The sequence below is a fragment of the Cervus canadensis genome, chromosome 21 (genome assembly GCF_019320065.1).
Source record: "Cervus canadensis isolate Bull #8, Minnesota chromosome 21, ASM1932006v1, whole genome shotgun sequence".
NCBI lineage: Eukaryota > Metazoa > Chordata > Mammalia > Artiodactyla > Cervidae > Cervus > Cervus canadensis.
This window is the reverse complement of record NC_057406.1, coordinates 59,306,926-59,327,004: the sequence shown is the minus strand read 5'-3', so window position 1 is coordinate 59,327,004 and position 20,079 is coordinate 59,306,926. Positions and strand designations below refer to the sequence as shown.

The following is a 20,079-nucleotide window of genomic DNA, read 5'->3' as shown; positions in this document are numbered from 1 at the left end:
CTAGGGTGTGCCACCCGAGGTAGCAGGGGCCCATGATGGAATATTTGGAGGCTTGGGCTCTAATCCCCTTGCCGTGTGACTTAATGTGTGACCTCAGACAGGTGGCTCCCCCTCTCTGGGCCGTGTGCTCTCCCCTGTGACTCAGAGATGGGAGAGAGCGGCCTGGATGAGCTCTATCCGATGAAAAGTCTGGAGGGGCATCACTGCTGGGCTGATCTTCCTGAATAGGGTCAGGATAAGGGGAGGGGTGGGACTTCCCTGGTGGCTCTGGGGTAAAGAATCTGCCTGCAATGCAGGAGCCACAGGAGATGAGGGTTCGACCCCTGGGTCAGGAAGTTCCCCTGGAGGAGGGCATGGCAAGCCACTCCAGTATTCTTGCCTGGAGAATCCCATGGACAGAGAAGCCTGGTGGGCTACATTCCGCAGGGTTGCAGAGTCAGACATGACTAGAGCAACTTAGCATGCACAGCACAAACAAGGGGAGAGGTACAGATGGGCTCTCCCCTTCAGAGACAGAGCATCCTGAATCTTGGCCCTCAGAGGGATAAACCAAGGCCTTGGATTTCCTGGGCTCAGTCAGGTTCACAAAAGAGGGAGCGGGGCCCAGTATTCATAGGGGTCAGTACTGCAGCCCCAAATAGGAGGAAGTCTTCCCTGGTAGGGAGAAGGGGTGTGAGACTGCCTAGGCCCCACGTCAGCTCTGCTCCTCTTGCTGCAAGGCCGAGGGCCAGCCCTTCTCCTCTCTGGACCTCAGGCCTCACCTGCTGAACAACCCAATAACCTCCAGGCCTTCTTGGCCCAGAAGGTCAGTGCCAGGACTCCTGTGTTCCTGGACAAGAGGAGAAGAGGCAGAGTTTCCAGGAAGCTAATTAACTTCAGCTTCAGGGTCTCTGACTGCTTGGGCCCTTCTGAGGCTCTGAGTCAAATTTTGTCTTTGTAATTTTGTATTCCTTTTCTTAAACAAGGACCCCATGTTGCATAGGCCTCCCCAAAGGCTAGCTCAGTCCCTGTTGGAGGGAGCTGACCAACCCTCAAAGCAGCTTGCTTTGTGTCCTATGGCTGGAGGGGGTCTTGGGGTCTTCAGGGGCTCAGGAGCCATCTCGTAGGAGAAATTCTCCCTGCTTCTCCCCTCTGATTGACTAAGGCAGGGGCCTGGCCTGGGCAGACTGGCATGGAAAGGCAGCACGTCTAAACAGACGTGAAAGGAAGAGGAAGGAGAGGAGGAGGGAGAGGGGAAGAAAAAGGAGGAAGAGATGGGGGAGGGGGAGGGGAAGGAAGAAGAAGTGGAGGTCAGACCTGTCTCATGACCTTGGGGCCAACGTTGGCCCCTCTGGGCTGAGTTCAGTGGCAGCCTCAATGAAACTGAGTTGCCAGTCAGTGCCTGGCCTGATCGAACTCAAGGAAAAGATGCCGTCAGGGTGGGAAAGCTAATGCCCTGAAAGGTGTGGGGCCAGCAACCCCTGAGGGCCTGCAGCGCGCTGAAGTGTTGGGCCTTGATGGGAGCCTGGGGGCAGAGCTGAGAAGCAGGGCCTGGCTTCCAGTTTGGGAAGGCTCAAGGAAGAAAAGACTAGAGGAGGCTGGAGGGAGACCATAGGGAGAGGCCACTGTCCAAGGCTGGGCCTGGGCTGGCCTGGACTCCTTCCCCGAGATGACCCGTTAGAGTCACAGCGAGACTGGTTCTGAGGAGGGTGGTAACTCATGCTAAATCTCCCAACCCCCATCCTTCAGAGGGTAGGGGGTCCTCAGAGAAAATGTGGGAATCACAACCTGGGAGACCTCCAGATCCTGTCCAGCCTTGACCTCTCTGGGCCTCAGTTTCCCCATCATAAAATGGCAGTGGTTGTCCCAGTTTGCCTGCCTCCGGGGATTTGGGAAGAAAAGGAGTCATCTGGGGTAGACTGCCATGTATACTGCAGTGGGTGAGGTTGGAGGCATAGCAGATTGTAGAGTGGAGGCAGCCTCCTTCTCTTTCATGAAGTGGCTTCTCTGTCTTCCAGTCCTTGGGGGTAAGGACATGACAGGACACAAGGAAGGGAAGTTGAGGTTCAGAGGCCAAGAACTGGGGGGCGGGGCTTGGGGGAGAGTGAGGCCCCATCAGGGGGAAGGAAGTGTACAAAACTAGAGCTTGTACAGAGGTTGGAGGCTGGAGGCCCAGTCCTCATTCTAGGGTTCCCCTGAGGAGGGTCTGGGGTCTGAGGGAAGAAGATCCCTGGCATTCCAGCATTTCTTGCTTTCCTGATTCCTGGGGCAAGTGAGTCACTTCTACAAGTGTGGCTGGGAGGCCCCTAGGAAAATTCTGACCCGAATTCTTGTCAATAAAGTTGGTGATACATGACGACCAGCCTGGGCGAATTGCTTTAACTAGCACTGTGTTTTTAGATTGGTGTGCCTGACTGGGGGTGTGTCCATGCGTGCATTTCTATCAGGATACCCCTTCTCTCCCGTCTCTCAGCTCTGTATGCCCAGGCCTCCAGGTGTATTGCCTTCCAGAGTCCTGGTCCTCCAGGAGTCATGGGAGATGCTCCTGACAAACCTCAACCTATATCCTTAGAGAGCTTGATCCAAGAGCAGTAAACCTACACTTTTCCTGTGTCCAAATTTCAGATCTCATGGGAGAGAGCTGATTGGTTCTATTTGGGTCACATGATGGCCATATGGGCCGATCACCAAAGACAAAGTGATAGAATGCCATGATTGGTCAGACGTGAGGCATAAGTCCATCTTTCCAGCTACAGAAAAGGTGGGACCCTGTGGTGGACAGTTTGGCCTGACCGATGGGGTAGGAGTTAGGCAGGGAGAGAAGAGCCAGGCAGCAACAATAGCAGGATGGAGGAAGAGTGTGTAAACACAGTGGCAAGGCATACAGTAGGTGCTCAGGCATCTTAGCCATATCCACGAGTGAAGGTGCACTGGGGTGAAACACAGGGCCTGCTGTGTGTGTGGCAGGTGTGCATGGGCTGGGAGCAGAGGGACTGCTGGCAGCCAAGGTTGTGTGGGGAGTGGGGCCTTGGCTAGGGTCACCTCTCTGGAACCCACAGCCCTCCAGCTTCCCTGACTTCCCATGTGTCACTCACTACCTGTGCACACACATGCGCGTGTGGGAGGGGGAGTGTCCTACTAGCCTTGTGCTTCCAGGCAGGGTTCAAGCCTGATGCATCCATTTTTCCAGGCCTGGCAATGCTGTGGGCCCTTCATAAGATGATCTGGGATAAATGAGTGAATGGGAGAAATTCCATTTCACAGCTCCAGGGGGAAATTCTCACACCGTTATTCTACTTCCTTTGGTTGGTACAGTGTGGTTGCTGTTGTTGTTGTTTAGCCACTCAGTCGTGTCCGACTCTTTGTGACCGCATGGACTGCAGCACGCCAGGCTTCCCTGTCCATCACCAACTCCTGGAGTTGCTCAAACTCATGTCCTTTGAGTCAGTGATGCCATCTAACTGTCTTATCCTCTGTCATCCCCTTCTCCTCCTGCCTTCTGTCTTTCCCAGTATCAGGGTCTTTTCCAATGAGTCAGCTCTTAGCATCAGGTGGCCAAAGTATTGGAGCTTCAGCTTCAGCAACAGTCCTTCCAATGAACATTCAGGGTTGATTTCCTTTAGGATTGACTGGTTTGATCTCCTTGCAGTCCAAGGGACTCTGAAGAGTCTTCTCCAGCATCACAGTACAAAAGCATCATTCTTTGGTGCACTGTGGTGACTCTGAATAAATGTGGGGAGAATCGAGGGAGTGGAAAGAGTCAAGTGGAGGGTTGGGGTTAGAATCTGTGGCTTATGGGAACCACAGGGGCTATGGGTTCAGGGGACGCTCTGGAGCTGTGAGCCCGGGCAGGCAGGAAGGGGTAGTGATGGCCCTCCCTGCCTGATTCCTTCTCTCCAGATGTCCAAGTTGCTCAAGACATCCAAGACCCAAGACCTTACCTTAAACTTGTCTCTCAGAGACAGTTGCCAGGCAACAGCCCATGGCTAGCAGGCTCTGGACTAGGACTTCTTACATCAGCCTCAGCACTGGCAGAAAGGAGTCTGCAGGGCCTGGGACAGGGAAGCCAAGGGCCCAGGGCTACAGCCCTTTTCACCTCCAAGGAGTGGGGGAGGCAGAGGTCACTGTCCCATAGGGAAGTGACAGCCTGGGTTCCAAAGGACTCCAGACACAGAAGAAAGCACTCTAAAGACAGCAAGAACTCCAGGCATAAGGTGAGGGGAGTTGTACAAGGCCACAGTCCCATCAAAACATCAGGGTGCTCCTCTGTGGCCGGCAGGCCCTGGTGAGACTTGGTGAGTCTACTGGAAGACCAGAGGGCAAACACATTCCTTAAATGTCATGAGACCCAAAGTCAGGAGACCCGGGACATAGGCCCACTCTGCCACGAACCTACCACAAGGCCTTGGCCATTCACTTGACCTCTTTGGGCAAAGTTCCTTAAGTTGACAAAGGTTTTCCTGTGTGCAAGGCCCTGACACTGGACTGGGAGTACAGCGGAGGGAAATAGACATGGTTCCCATGCTTTTGGTACTCACAGGCAGCCACACAGGTAAATGGACCATTATCCAGTGGGAATGCTAGTGCAGTGTTCTCTGGTGGAACACAAGTGGGGGGAGAGGTCTGTGTTGGGGGTGTACTGAGAGCAGACGGTGAGCCTGAGTGTGTCTGGCAGAGGGACAGTATGTGCTAAGGCCCTGGGGTTGGAGAAAGGCAGTGAATGAAAGGGAGAAAGGCCCAGTTCAGGGACAGAAGCTGTGTCAGACAGGACCTCGTAGGAAGTTAATTCCCACTGTGCATCGAATTGTGTCCCCTTCCCTCAAATTCATATGAAGCCCTAAACTCCAGTACCTCTAGATGTAACTTTATTTGGAAATAGGGTCCTTGCAGTCATAAGGAGTTTAGATGACATCACCCTGGAGTAAGGTGGGTCTCTATTTCAGTATGACTGGTGTTCTTAGAAAAGGGAAGATCTGGACACAGACATGAGCATGGGGAAAATGCTGGGTGAGGCACCTAAGAGTCAGTGCCAAAGACAGCCAGCAAACCGCCAAAAGCTGGGAAAGATGTCTGGAACATGTCTGTCCTCTCAACCCTCAGAAGGAAGCAGCCTTGCCTGACACCTTGATCTTGGACTTCCAGCCTCCAGAACTGTGAGAAAATACATTTTGGTTGTTTAAATCACCTAGTTTGTGGTAGTTCAGTCCAGCAGTCCTAGCAAACTAATACAATTACCACCTGCAAAACAGAGCCAGCAGCCCTGCCTCTCCTGGGCCTCAGGAAGACCTTGGACATTATCATTCATTCATGTCTTCATTCACCAAGTGTTTACAGAACAGCTGCCAAATGCAAAAAGCAGAAGGCAGAGAAATACAGGGTCTGTCTTCAGGGGCGAAGGAAGTCGCATTGAACATAAGAGATAAAGGGGTGGTTCTTAAGCCCCTGGAATCTGGAAGTGTCTGGTTTTGAATCCCCACTCATCTATTCACTAGCTGTTTGATTAACCTTTCAGTGCCTCAGTTTCCTTTTCTCTGAAATGAAGATGAGGGTAGACATCTATGTTAAGACGATTATGTGAGTGGTACAGTGCATTTTACAGGGCTTCCCTGGTGGCTCAGACAGTAGAGAATCTGCCTGCAACATGGGAGACCCAGGTTTGATTCTTGGGTTGGGAAGATCCCCCAGAGAAGGGAATGGCTACCCACTCCAGTATTCTTGCCTGAAAAATCCCATGGACAGAGGAGCCTGGTGGGCTACAGTCAATGGGGTCACAAACAGCTGGACACAACTGAGTAACCAGCACTTCACTTTTACAGTGCATTGTAGGTACTATGTATTAAATAAACCTGAGAAGTGCTTTAACAAAAGTGAGAAGCCATCCATGGGTGGGGGTGGAAATCTCGCTGGAGGGGTTATAGCCCAGCCAAGCGTCAAGAGGGAACTGGAGTTTGTGCTCTGGGAAGAAGTGTGAAAGATGTTCAAAGTACTAATGAACAGCTCTCATACCCATTTTACAGCTGAAGACAGTGAGGCCTGGGATGGTCACATGATTCACCCATGGTCACAGCACCAGCGGCAGACCAAGAACCCCATTTTCCTAGTCCCCAGTCCAGTTCCTATAGTTTTTAGAAACTACGAAAATGAAGGTGAGTGTGGCAGGAGTGATGCTGGGTGTGGAAAGAACTTGGAGGCCAATGGTGTTAGCTCCTTGGCAGCCACTGGTGGTGACAGGTGGTGTCCTTGAGCAAGACTCAGCAGCATGAAGGGCAGCCCAGGCCTCTGGATTGCTGATGTCAGGACAGAGAGGGGCAGTGATGTCATCATGCTGCTGGTGGGCAACAAGATGGACCTGGCCAACAAGAGGCAGATGACCACTGAGGAGGGCAAGCAGCACGCCAAAGAACTGAGTACCATGTTCATCGAGAAAAGTGCACAGACAGGCTGCAACAGGAAGCAGCTCTTCCAACCTGTGGGCTCGGCTCTGCTTGGAATGGCAAATGTCCAGGAGAGAAGCAAAGAAAGGATGGCCGACATCAAGCCAGACAAACTCCAGGAGCCCCTGGCTAGCGGGGGTGGCTGCGTCCACTAATGCAGCCTGACCTTCCTTGGACACTACTCATTTGCTGTGACCTCGGTTGTGTTCTACAAGCCCAGCCCAGCCACCCTCCAGCCAGCCCTGCAGCCTTGGCATAGGCCTGTCTGGCAGGCTAAGGTGGTCTGCACACAGGAATGAACATCACTGATGTATCTGAGCACACACATGTGCATGGAGGGCAAGGCCAGTCTTCACTTTTTCACAAGCTTAAAGACAGTGCTTGGAGCCACACTTGGCCTCCTCCAGGGTCCCAGACACCCCAGGTCCTGACTCACATAGCCCAGGGACACAGCCTGCAGACAGCCGGGAGCTCCTACCCTCTGGCCATCTTGTAAACAGGAAGGGAAGATGAGGCCTGCAGTCCTACAGGGCCTCTCCGACCTGCTTTCTGCTTTAATGACCAGGAAACATGTCAATATTTGCACACGGAACGGCTGGCCCGGCTGTGCTGGGTCAGCGTGCCCAGGGCCCACCTGGTTTCACCACCTGTAAGAACAGGGGTTTATCTCTGTGCTCCAGGGTGGGTCTACCCCGGATCATCAGACAGGGCAGGTCCCCCTCCTCCTGGATGATCATGATAAATGGCAGCAATTACTGCGAGATCAAAGCAAACACAATGATCACTGCAGTGGGTGGCGGTGGCAGGTGAGCTCTCTGCCATACAATGTTTCGAACCCCACAGCCACCACTTCTTAGCTCTGTGTGCCTTTGGGCCAGGCTCGAAACGTCTCGGAGCCTCAGCTTCCACATCCATAAAACGGGCTCAGTAGCCCCCGACTGTCGCAGGACTGGGAGGCGGCGGCCCGTTAGCTTCAGCTGAGGCCAGCGCCGGGCTCTGTGTCCAGCAGGGGGCGCCGAGGGACCTTCCCCTCTCCCCTTGGCTCCCTCCAGCAGCTCCACTCGGCCGAACTCGGCTCTACTCGGCACCATTCGGTCAGACCCGGCTATGATCCGCCAGACCCGCTTGACTCGGCTGGACTCGGCTCCGCTCGGCCAAGTTCGGCTTTGCTCGGCTCTGCTCGGCTCCACCGAAGCTGAACTCTCAAAGGTCCCTCCCCGGCGCCGCTGCGGCTACTTTCGCCCATTTCGTGCTGAGCTTCTGGCTTACAGGCGCGGTGGCCGGAGCGAATTCGCCGGCGGGTTTCTTTGTGGCGGGGATCTGTTCTAGCAGAGCCCTGGGTGTTGCCACGAGTGGCCGCAGCTGGCGGCAGTTTTTCCCAGGGTATGAACCCGAAGTGGGGGTGGGGGGATGTTGGGGCTCCCCCGGCTTGGGGGTGGGGGAGTCGCGCCCCTTAATTTGGCCGAGAGAAGTGGGAGGTGGCAGTGTCCTCCCGCGTACCTTGCCCGCGGCGTCATCTGGCTCTGCCCCTAGTCGGCCGTGAGGAGGAGCCAGTTGGCGCACCTGCTTCCCTGAGCCTCAGTTTCCCGCTGTGTAACCACCGTGTTTGTCAGGGGCCAGGAGGGCTGGGATGGGGCTGGCTCTTCCTTTCTGTAGTCTTCTTGGGGATTCGGTTTCCTCTTCTGTAAAATGGGATTAAACTCGCCCAAGTCAGATGAACACCTGTAGGACAGACGTGGGTTGCTGAGAAAGCCCAGGACGGAGAAATGGAGTCTGGAGAGCGAAGTTCACCCTCGACTACTCAGCTGGTCGAAGGAGGGGCTCTGCAGATCCAGGAAGCCGCGTAAGCTAGAAGCTTGGGAGAGCGATGGCCTCATTGGACCCCCTACCCACGTTGTTGGAATAAGTGAGGGAACAGCGCATCTCAGTCGGCCCTCCATCTTCCCCCTTGGACGGATGGAGTACATCAGAAGGCCCGGGTGGCTGGGGTCGGTGCCGGGCTCCGTGACCTTCCCCAGTGGGTGGCGCTCACGGTTTCCTTTGTTTAGTTTGTTGGTGACTGCCCGAGAACAGTTATTAATAGATTGGTGACTTGCCATACACCACTTGCATAGCTGACTCCAGGAATCCTGTTTTCTGTTCTATCTCACTTTACGACGGGCACATTTTATTTTTAAAAAATGCATGAAGGGTTCTTGTTGCAAGCACCAAGTGTCACTATTTTTATATCTTTGTCCAAACTTTGCGCTGGAAGGTGGGTGTGGCTAGGAGCTTGGTTCTGAGAGTCCTTGAGTCTGTGTCTCAGACGTGTGCCTGAGGAGAATGGGCTCATGTCCTCACCATATTCAGGATTTAACCCGGGAGAAGCACTGTTTGGTGGCCAGTGTGTATCCCATTGGATATCCTGCCAGGCTGCTCAGATGGTCTTGGTCTCCTCATGTCCCTCTGGCCCAGGGACACCAAGGCTCAGAGGTAGGGGGACGTGGCCAAGGTCAACAGACCTGGAAGGAAGTGGAGCTGAGATGTAACCCAGTCTTGTCTGACCCAGGGCTGTAACTCTGTCTCCAAGCTACCTGGGCTGCTGTGGAGAGCTGCAGAATGGCCGAGAGACTAAGGGCCCATGCACAAATGCGGAAATTTTCCGGATGATGAAAGAGATTGGGAGGAAGGATATTATTAAAATTGTGTATAGTATTCCAGAATCCAACCCTCTTGTCTGCCCCGCCCCTCATCACAGCCAGGTGCCTGGGAGATGGGGGTGGGGACAAGAGGCCCTTTTCTGGGGCATTGACCACAACTGGGAGTCAAAGAAGCTGGACCTAGAACCTGGTGAGAATGGTTTTCTTGTCCAGACCTCAGCCTCCTCACCTGTTAAGTGAGATGAGGCTCCTTCTCCCCCCCCCCCGCCATATATATACCTAGTTTATTAAATTTATATAGCAAAGTTAAGTCATCAAAATGACATTAGCACCTTCCTATGGCGTTCCAGAGAAAGTGTGTAAAATATAACTGGCTCAAATGTGTGATTAGTCCCTCAGCTGTGTCTGACTCTTTGCGACCTCATGGACTGTAGCCCGCCAGGCTTCTCTGTCCATGGAATTCTTCAGGCAAGAATACTGGAGTGGGTTGCCATGCCCTCCTCTAGGGGATCATCCCGACCCAGGAATCAAACTGTGGTCTCCTGCATTGCAGGCGGATTCTTTACCAGCTGAGCTATGGATCAAATGTGTAATATGGATGTTTCCAATTCTTTTCTACAAAGGATTGCTTTAACAATCCACTTGGAATTCTGTACCACTTTTAATAACTGATGTAACACTTCCCTTAAAAAATATTATTTTCTGACTCATTGGAGAAGACCTTGATGTTGGGGAAGATTGGAGGCAAAAGAAGAGGGTGGCTGAGGAGGAGATGGTTAGATAGCATCACTGACTTGATGGACATGAATTTGAGCAAACTCCGGGAGACAGAAAGCCTGGCATGTTGCCGTCCATGGCGTAGCAGAGAGTCGGACATGACTTAGCAACTGAACAACAGTGTTTTCTTCCAAACCTTTGAGTTGAGGCTCCTTCTCTGCAGAGGGCCTGTTGAGCGTGGCAGGAGCACACAATGGGCCCTGGACCAAAGCAATCCTGTGTCCCCACCCTGCCTCTCCGCATCCCCCATCCCTTTGTCCTCAGATGCTAGGCTTTCTAAGCCAGATCTCTGAGAGACAGCCAGGAGCCCTGTCTGCCTCCAGTGCTGCTGATTCAGCCCTTCTCCCTCTGGTGGCAACAGCGAGGGGAGGGAGGAGAGGGAGGCTCCCCTTACTTCCCTCCCTCTACAGCCCTGGCTCAGTGCCCTGGGAATGCTGCCTGGGGCAGGGCCACATAGAGGGCACAGCCAGTGTGGACCTGATAGCTTTCCCAGGGTCCACAGTCCTTCCATCTGTGTTCCTTTGGGCTGCTTTGGACCCTTAAATAGGCCTGGGTGGGGGACACGCCAGGTGGGCTAGCGAGAGGGAAGCAGCCCAAAGCTAGAAGTTGGGAGAGTCCGGCTCTCATCCCAACTATTCTCCAGTCTGCTATGTGACCTTGGGCCAAAGATTTGCCGTCCCTGACTCACAGTGTCCCTGCTGGACGGGATAAGGGATTGGATTAGATGACCTCTAAGGGTCCTTCCAGGTCTGGATATTCTGTGTGACTATCCCCCCGCAGTAATAGAAAAACAGAAGCTCAGAGACAAGAGATGGTCAACAACACACAACCAGGACTGTTCCTCCTTCACACTTTGCCCAGCTGTGAGTGGGGCCTGGAGTTAACGCCCAAAGCCCCAGACTTCAGTAACCCCCCTTAGGTCACTGCACTCCTCTGCCTCCTGAGAGGCACAATGTCACCACCTCTCTCTGCCCAGGAGACAGACCCTGAACTGCAGCCTTTGCCCACAGCCGTACCCAGTTGGGTCATCGTGGGGACTCCTTCCATTCTGTAGGGCTGTGGTTCCTCTTCACTCACTGACCCTGGGTGAGTCACATCAGCTACACCACTAGCTCCTTTTCCCCAAGCTGGGGTAAGAAGAGTAGAAATAATGGATGTTAATACCCTTTGGGTGACAAAAGCCCCTCTGAAGATGAAGTCTGGCACAGGCAGTAAGAACTCAACAAATGCAGAGGGGGCTGGAGGGCGAGAGACCTGTGAGAGAGTCTTTGTACAGGGCTCTCTGACCCAGGGAGCCAGAACTGCAGCCTTTGCATGGCCTTCTGCAGCCTAACCAGAAGGAAGCAGAGGCAAGACCCTTCCTGGGGCCCTGGAGTCTTCTGTACAGGCTGCCCTCCTATGAACTTGAGAGTTATTTCCATGGCTCTAGAAGACCAGGAAGATGGATAACCATGACAAAATTCCCAGGCAGAGTAGGACTTTGGTGTCATTGGGGGTGGAGCTACTGACCTGGTTGCCACCCTTAGCTGATCCCCAAGGAGATGAGACCATCACTCAACAGACACTTACTAAGCCTCCCTTGTGACTGGCATGGATGAGGCTGGGGACTGAAGTTCTACAGATAACCAGGTCCTGAGAGGGGAAGGGCCTAGCCAGAGGGTGCCCGAGCCAGGATTTGAACCTGCAGCAGCTGGGCTGGTGCCCATGCCCTCTGTACGCCTCCTGTCTTGGTGACTTAGGACTAAGGAGCCCTTCAGCTTAGGCTGGAGCCTTCCCGTTTCTGAGCAACTTAGGGGGCTCCTGCCCTTACCCATTCCGGGGCTTGATTTTCCAGCCCGCACATCAGGGACCTCACACCCCTTCCTGCTGGAAATGTATAGGGTCTCTGAATTAAACAAGACCCTCTAGGACTACCAAAGAGTTAAGCAAAGGGAATCCACCGGCTCCCTTCATCTCCGAAGAACCTAGAGGCTGGAGGGGAGGGAGCAGGGAGGAGGGGCAGTGGGAAGCCAGCCTGCTCCCTCCGCCCTCCCTCCCTCCCTCCCTCCTCGCTGCCTCCATCCCTTCCTCCCTTCCTCCTGGGCCAGCCCGCCAGAGCTGGGGGTCTGGGCCAGCAACAAGTTATTATCATCATCGCAAACATGGATCAAGGAACCAGAGGCTGCCGGGAGGCTCGGGGTCCATGAACTGCTGTACGAGGCTGTCGGACACTGAGTGAGTGATGGGAGGTCCTGCAGCTTCATCCAGCAGGGCCGAGGGGGTTGGGGTCAGAGCCTGGAATGCCTCTCCTTCCTCCTCCCTTCCTGGACATATCTGGGGCCCTGCTCTCTCCCTCTGACCCCGGCCAGCCCCTCTAGGCTCTCTCCTCCCCATCCCTTCCTCTGGCTGAGACTTTCCGCGCTGGTGAAGGGCTGCCCTCCTCCGATGCTCCTGGCTTGTGCCCACTCCTGCCTGGACAGGCACCGAATCTGCTCCAGCAGGGCTTGACTCTCCCTCGACCCTGAAGAGGCCCCAGCTCCATAGTGGAGGCAGCAGGGACCCCCAAACCACCCCCATGGCATGGTCCCTCCACTTGATGCCTGCATGACACCCTCCCCCAGGGACAGCCAGTGACCGTGGCTGTGGTTATTACTTTTGTTAAAGGCTGCTTTGCTTCCTGCTTCCTGCGTCCCCCTCCCCCCGCCCCAGGTCAGAGTTCTGTGTCACAGATATTTTGACTCCCAGCTGTCTGGCCCAACAGAAATGTCCCCAGACCATGCCAGTTCTCTGGGAACAGTTCTGCTCTTCCTGTCCCATGCAGGGCTAGGGGAGAGGTCATGTTGGGCAGCAGAAAGAGGAACAAACGTTTAAGAGTCTTACCAGACAGGTGATTTTCCTGATTTTAAATCCTCCCAAATAGCCTGGTGGGGGAGGTAGTGTTGTTTCCTCCTTGTAAAATGTTAAGCAGCAAGAAGCCCAGAGAGGTTAAGCCAGTAGCCTTAGGTCACACAGCTTGCAAACCATTCTGGAATCTCAGGTCTGATTCTAAAGTCTCACATCTGTGGCCAGGAAAGAGGGGGTTCTGCTCTTCTCAAAATCGCTGGGATGTGTATTATAATTTACAAATAAAAGGTAAGGGTGATAATCTTGGCCAGAGCGGGTGCTGTTCCCTGAAGACCTGACCTGACTTATTGAGCAGAACCAGGAGACCTGCACAGGGTGGGGGTGGGGGTGGGGGGCAGGGAACAAGGCCACCTCCAGGAGAGGGTGATGACTCTGGAGGCTGCTGCCCACTGCTACGACCCAGCTCCCGGGAGCGGGGAGTGGGAGGGGGCTGGTGCAGGGACTGCTCCTGCCCCTTTAAGACTCAACTCTTACTTCAGTGCTCAGGTTAGGATAGAAGGGCATTTAAAAAAAATAATAATAATTTTACCTTCTCTATGCGTATTAACCACAGAAAAATATTTTTGAATTGTACTAAATGTTACAGGAGAACAAAAAGGAAATAAACAAAGAAACGCCAGAAGTGTAAAAACCAGTCTGGTTTCAAAAAACGAGTGTCTGATCCTGTGATAACGTGTGCCAGCCCCCAAAGACTGCCACCACCTCAGAAGCTCTTTGCCTGGCTTCCTGCCCACCAGCCCGGCTTGCCTCCAGTCACTGCTGTCCAGGCTACCTTCTGCCCCCTCTTCTGGAACTCTGGATCCCTTCTAGGCCAAGGCCAAAGACAGATCCTCACAAATCCTTGGACTTCCTTGTTCCTTTTCAATTTTCCAGAACTCCTGGGTTCAGTCCCTTAATTCCAAATTACCACCCTGGCAGCTGATTGGCAGGTCTAAGATGATTGACACAACCACCTTCCAATGAATTTTACTCTCTCCTGCTCCCTCCCTATAGGGTTTCTTGGGCGAGGTTGAGTTGTATGAGTTGTTGACTGCACAAAGATGCTGAGCGAGGAGGTGGGCTGACACCAGCTACTTACCTTCAGCGTTGCATGACTGCTGGGACTTCTTTTGTTTGTTTGTTTCTAATTAGTCTGTCCCAAGGGGCTCCTTCTTCTAACTTGTATTCCATTGACTATGGAGTCAGTGACAGGAAAACAAGGCCGAGAGAGACTGGGAGTGTGGGAAAAGCATTTTACAGTCTCATTGGCTATGTCACATGGGCAGCAGGGTGTCTTCCTCACCCACCCCAGCAAAGACCTCCCAGGACGTTCATCTTCAGAGGGGTCCTTCTTCGTGGGCCCACGTGTGGCGGAAACCACCCAAGACTGGAGACTCAGACTCCAGGCCCTGCGCTACCTCAGGTCTCTTTGTGAACTTGGAGAACTTGTCTTCCTGTTTAGGCCTCAGTCTTCTTGTCTGTTAAATGGGGCACTAGCGCTCCCTCCCTGGGTTACATCAGGAATACCCATGCTGCAGGTGGCAGCATCCACTCTAGGCATCAGCAGAGTGTAGACCTTCAGGTAACTATGTTCCTGTCCTTCCTTCCTGCTCCAGGTCACCATGGGGACGGCTGCCCTGGGCCTCCTCTGGGCTGCACTCCTGCTCCTTCTCTCGGTGTCTGGACTCCCCACCGAGGAGCCCGCCTCTGGGGAAGCTGTGGCCTCTAGTTCCCCTGGGCCCTGTCGACGGTGCTGTGACTCTGAAGACCCCATGGTCCTTGCCGATGCTGCGCATGAGGCCTCAGCCTCTCCGTCTGCCCTCCCATATGTGCTGCCTGAGGTCAGGCCCTACATTAACATCACCATCCTGAAGGGTGAGGACCACACAGGACTCGGGCTGGACTGGCCTGGATGGCATCAAGGAGGGCATGTGGGACGGTCTCTTCCTGGGCCTGGGGGAGGTGAGGTGACAGGAGCAGGAGAAACCAGGACAGAAAACTGTCTCAGACCCTTTCTGTCATTCACACGTTGTATTGAGTACCCACCATGTGCCAGGATCATTCTGAATTCTGGGAGGGAGTGTGTACAGACCAGACAGAGATGCCATGTCTGTGGAGCTTCTGTTCTAGTGGGGAAGGCAGACAATGAGCAATAAACATATCACCCAAGTTAAAGAGATGGATGGTGATAAATGCTATGGAAGTGCTAAGGTGAAAAAAGGTAAGGGGAGCAGCATTGGGAGTGCAGGTGTGGGGCACGGGTTGCATATTGAATGGGGGAGGTCAGGGGAGGTCTCCCTGAGAAGGTGGGGAAGAAGCCATGTAGATACCTGGGGAAGAGCATTCCAGGCAGAGTGAATAGCAGGTCACTCTATTCACAGAGTGAGTAGTAGACCTGGTATGTTTAAGGAGCAGGGGACAAGCGGAGGAGCTGAGGTTAGAAACAAAATGTGGGTTTCTTCTCTGAGATAGGGAGCGAGGGAGGAGTTGAGCAGACAAGGGGCCTGACCTGGCTTAGGTTTCAAATGGATCCCTCTAATTTCTCCTGGAGACTAGATGGTGGGAGACAAGGCTAGAAGTGGGGAGAGCTGTGGGGACCCCCTGAGCCATTCAAGTGAGAGCTGACCCCCTGTCCTCTAAGACCAGACCCCAAGAGAGCTACTTCTGCTGTTGGGGCCTGCGAGCAGCTGGTCACTCCTGGGGCCAGGCCCTTGACTTTCTTACATCCGTCTTTGCTCACAACAACCCCGTGAGGGCGGTACGCTTCATCCTCCCACTTTGCAGATGGGGAAAACTGAGCCTCCGAGAGAGGAGATCTCCTGGGGTCATGCCACTGTCCAGAGCAGAGCTAGGATTTATGGGGAGGAATACAGAGGACCACTCCACTCCGTGGATCTGAGACCCCCTCTTCCTCTCCCCACTTTTCTCACCACCTCACATATCACCGCTTCCCCAAGGCCAGCAGAGCCCTCTATGTGAGGTTAACGAGGTAGCTGGGTGTCGACAGTACTTCCCCGTCACTGCCCTCCATGAAATCCCATGCACCTCTTCTGGGCCACCTCTCCAGCTGCCTGTTAGGTGGGCGGGCATCTGCTGTGGCAGAAGCCACCTGGCACCTTCCCTGGGTCCCAGCCCCAGCTCTTCAGCTTCCTTGCTGTGTGGGGCAGCAGGATCTCTTCCTCCCTGGGCTCACTGCATCATGTGTAAACTATAACTACCATCCCTCAGGACTGGGATGAAGAAGGTGCTCTGCAAACTGTAAAGTGCAGGGCATGTGATGAGGTAGTTACTTCACCAATGGGGCTGGTGAGGAAGACTTCTGCAGAGACCTTGATCCCCTCCTCCTTGCTTCTCTCCAGGCTTCTCCTCCGAGGGCCTGTGCCCTCTTTTCTGCCGCTTCTTCCCCTCTTCCTAGCAACATTGCTGTGGTCAGAGGGGGCCCCAGGAGAACATAGGGCTGTCCATTTCATTCAAAGGGATGTGGCTGAGGGTGATTACCGGCACTGTAACAGGCAGCAGCGAAATATTTGGGATCTGTTTCCTCAAGAAGCATAGCTTCCCAGGTGGCTCAGTGGGAAAGAATCTGCCTGCCAATGTAGGAGACCTGGGTTCGATCCGTGGGTCAGGAAGATCCCCTGGAGGAAGAAATGGCAACCCACTCCACTATTCTTGCCTGGGAAATCCCATGGACAGAGGAGCCTGGCAGGTTATAAGTTCATAGGGCTCACAAAGAGTCGGACATGACTGAAGCGACTTAGCATGCACAGTGGCGCTTCCCTGGTGGTTCAGTGGTAAAAAATCCACCTGCAGGAGATGCGGGTTTGATCTCTGGGTCGGGAAGATCCCCTGACAAAGAGAATGGCAACCCACTCCAGGATTCTTGCCTGGAGAATCCTGTGGAGAGAGGAACCTGGTGGGCTACGGCCCATGAGGTCACAAAGAGTTGGACGACTGAAGCAACTTAACTTGCATGCATGCCACCCTGCTCCTAAGCCATGCCATGCCACCCATGCAAGCCCTTCACCTCCCTATGAACGGCGGTGGACATGGTGTCTCCTTTAAAGGGTCATTTGGGGCAGTGATGCCTGGCATGCAGTAGGTGCTCAGTAAATGGCGGTTCCTCCGGCCTACCTTCTCTCGGCCAGGGTAGAGCCTTCTGCAGATGCTTAGAAGCAGCCCTGGGCACCTGCCCTGACTTTTCCTCTTCTTGTCCCCACAGGTGACAAAGGGGACCGAGGCCTGCTGGGCTCACCTGGGAAGCTGGGCAGGGAGGGTCCCCGGGGGGACCGTGGCCCCCAGGGCATCAAGGGTGCCAAGGGGCAGGCGGGCAGCCCTGGCAGTCCATGCCACATGCGCTTCTCGGCCTTCTCGGTGGGCCGCAAGACGGCCCTGCACAGCAGCGAGGGTTTCCAGCCGCTGCTCTTTGACACGGTCTTCGTGAACCCCGACGGGCACTTCGACCTGGCTGCCGGCCACTTCGTCGCCCCGCTGCGCGGCCTCTACTTCTTCAGCCTTAACGTGCACAGCTGGAACTTCAAGGAGACCTACGTGCACGTGGTGCACAACGACAAGGCGGCCGTCATCCTGTACGCACAGCCCAGCGACCGCAGCATCATGCAGAGCCAGAGCGTGATGTTGGCCCTGGCCCCGGGTGACCGCGTCTGGGCACGGCTCTTCAAGCGCGAGCGTGAGAATGCGGTCTACAGTGACGACATAGACACCTACATTACCTTCAGCGGCCACCTCATCAAACCTGAGGATGATTAGTGCCTCCCCTGGGGCAGCTCTGGCCTGGGGTGGCTGTGGGCAGGTCTGTCTCCTATGGGGGCTTCATTTTGCCCATCTGTAAAATGGGCCCCTGACCTGGCATTCTGGGCAGCCTTCCTCCTCTTTTTTCCCCCTCCATCACCCCTCCTAGTCTGTTCCTGCTTCTCTTCCCTTGAACATTTTAAGAAACCTCCTAACTTACATCTTCTAGAACTTTCTCCACCTTGTAGACCAGCCATTTTCAAACTTGAATGTGATACAAATCACTGGGGCATTGTGCTGAAATGTAGAGTCTGATTCAGCAGATGTGGAGTGGGCCCAGGATTCAGCATTTCTAGTACATTCCTGAGTGATGCCAGTGCTGCTGGTCTCTGCAACCCCCCTTGAGTAACCAAGTCCTACAGCTTTCACATTTTGGTACTTTCCGAACATCCTGGAATCTTCCAAACATTCTGGAATCTTCCCAACATCCTTAAATTTCATCTTTCTAGGATACTTCCCCCTCTTGTCTCTTGCAACCTCTTCCTTCTCTCTGAACTCCTGTCTGCCCCCAACATGCACACCCATGGTGTGTTTATTCAGTCGCTGAACATTCACTGATCACCCTCTCTGGGCCCGGCTCTGGGAAGGCTGAGGCGAAGCAGACACAGGCCCTGCTTTCAGTGAGCACCCAGTCCAGCCAGGGAAGGGAGACACAGAGAGGATCCTGAAAACAGCCCCAGAGAACTTCTTGGGGCTCTGATCATATACATCTGTGTTCTGGGCTTTCAGACACTGTGGCCCCTCATTACCCACCACTCCCCAAGGCTGACAGGTTAGGGTACCGAGGTGAAATGGGTATCCTCTGCCTGTTCCTTTCTTTTCTGCCCCATGCCCATCTTTAAAGCAAACCCAGAGGGACCTTGGTCAGGGGATGGTGCTATCAGGAGAGGACCCAGGGGTTTGGAGGCATTTTGGGGTAAGGCATCCCCTGAAGGAGGAGGCCCAGACCAAGCTCCTTACGTGGCTGGGATGGATGCCTGCAAGGGCTCCTACCCCCACCACCCTCAGGGCATGCCCTCCATGCCCTGCTCCCTGGTGCTGTCAGGGCCGTGCACAGCCCTCTCTGCCAAAGCTGCCTGGGCCTCCGTCCTCCCAGGCTCCCAGCCGCTGTCAGACACTGATGTCTGTCCCCAGGTGCTCTGACCTCCTTGGTGCCCCTCGCCAGCCCATGCCCCTGGCCCTCCACACTCTGTTAAGGTGCTGAGGCCCTGCTGCCCAGCAGAGCTGCCCCTGGCTGCTGCTGCAGTTACAAATGCCACTGCCGGGCAATGAGCCAGGAAGGAGGGCACTGGGCTTTGGACCCCTCAGCAGGTCTGGGGAACTGAAGCCAGTCATGTTCCAGGTCAGTCCGGGGACGCTCCTCTGAGCCATGATGCCGAGGGAGGCACTGGGAGAGGCTGAGGCCAAGTGAGGGACATCAGGACTTCTGTCCTTTCCCTCCTCCCAGGGTGGGACAGCCTGACGGCCCCCAGCCTTCCCCTTCCCCAGCCCCAGGTGGCCCGACCCTCTTCCTAGAGGGAGGCGGCCTCCGCCCATTGGTGCTTGTGCAGACTCGGGGGCAGAGGTGATCCCGGTGGCGGTCTCTGGTGCTTCCTCCTGGCCAAGGGAGCCCTGGCCACGTGGCTGGGGGTGGCAGCAGGGCCTGACCCGGTGCCGTGAAGGCCGGCCCTGTGCAACAGTCCCAGCCTCCCCAACCTGACTTCACCCCTGCCCTGCTTGACCGCGTGATTAAAGGTTTTACGTCTTCTTGGCAACACAAGTTGCTTGTTTCTGCTCTGTTTTGTTTGCCCACCTTGGGAGGCCAGTGCGTCCCATTCTGCTGTGCCCAGGTTCAGGGCTCCAGAGGGACCAAGGCAGTCTAGGGATCTACTACACGTTATCTCCAGCCACAAAGAAGCCAGCGCCCCGCGCCTTGGAAGCAGTGGAGCCAGCTGAGTCTGCTGTCACTCCCTGGCTGTGGCCTTGGGAAAGTCCCCACGTCTCTGAGCCTCCGTTTCCTTGTCTGGTAAAATGGGAATGCTGATTGTCCCCCTTATGGGGGTGGCCATAAGGATTAGAAGAGAGGTTGCCTAGTGAGAGCAGTGTTCATCCTTGGAGCCACAACTATTGAGCACCTACTGTTTGTGCTGGGTACCCCACTAAGCTTGGAGGCTTCAGTGGAGGGGGGCATAGTCCATCACCTCCCAGTGGAGAACACCCATGGAGTTTATGTTCTAGTGAGGCCCTTGGACGTGCAGAACAAACCACAGATCCTCACTTGGGACTTCGGTCTCACATTCTGTGTATAACGTTTACTGGAGAATCACTGGATATTCTCTGGAGGAAAGCGCTGCACGCGGTACAGAGGGCAGTCTCTGTGGGTTCTGACTTCTGAGTTCTGACTGCTGAGTTCACAGCAGCCGCTCACGTGAAGATACTTAAAGTCATCTGTGTTGACTCCCCTTACTGGCTTGATGGTGGTACCCTGTGCTGCCTACATGCCTATTGCTGTGTTCTGTGGTTCTCTGGGTACCACGTGGAAGAGGATGCTCTAAAGACAAGCCCACTATAACTGTGCCAGGATTCCCAGGATTCACCTG

At 54.6% G+C, this 20,079-nt stretch overlaps 1 protein-coding gene across 1 annotated transcript; it reads left to right on the top strand.

The window, feature by feature from the left end:
- The first annotated feature begins 11,874 nt into the window (after positions 1-11,874).
- Positions 11,875-19,259, top strand: C1QTNF6 (C1q and TNF related 6). The gene is made up of 3 exons (XM_043440826.1): positions 11,875-12,043; positions 14,308-14,566; positions 16,911-19,259. The coding sequence occupies exons 2-3, from the start codon at positions 14,314-14,316 to the stop codon at positions 17,456-17,458; spliced, it is 801 nt and encodes a 266-aa protein (XP_043296761.1). The 5' UTR covers positions 11,875-12,043; positions 14,308-14,313; the 3' UTR covers positions 17,459-19,259.
- Positions 19,260-20,079: the final 820 nt, after the last annotated feature.

Excerpts from the sequence above, each read along its gene's own strand:
- C1QTNF6 (XM_043440826.1), top strand. The coding sequence starts at position 14,314 with ATGGGGACGGCTGCCCTGGGCCTCCTCTGGGCTGCACTCCTGCTCCTT. Across the intron at positions 14,567-16,910 it reads TAACATCACCATCCTGAAGG|GTGACAAAGGGGACCGAGGC; the intron begins GTGAGGACCACA and ends TTGTCCCCACAG.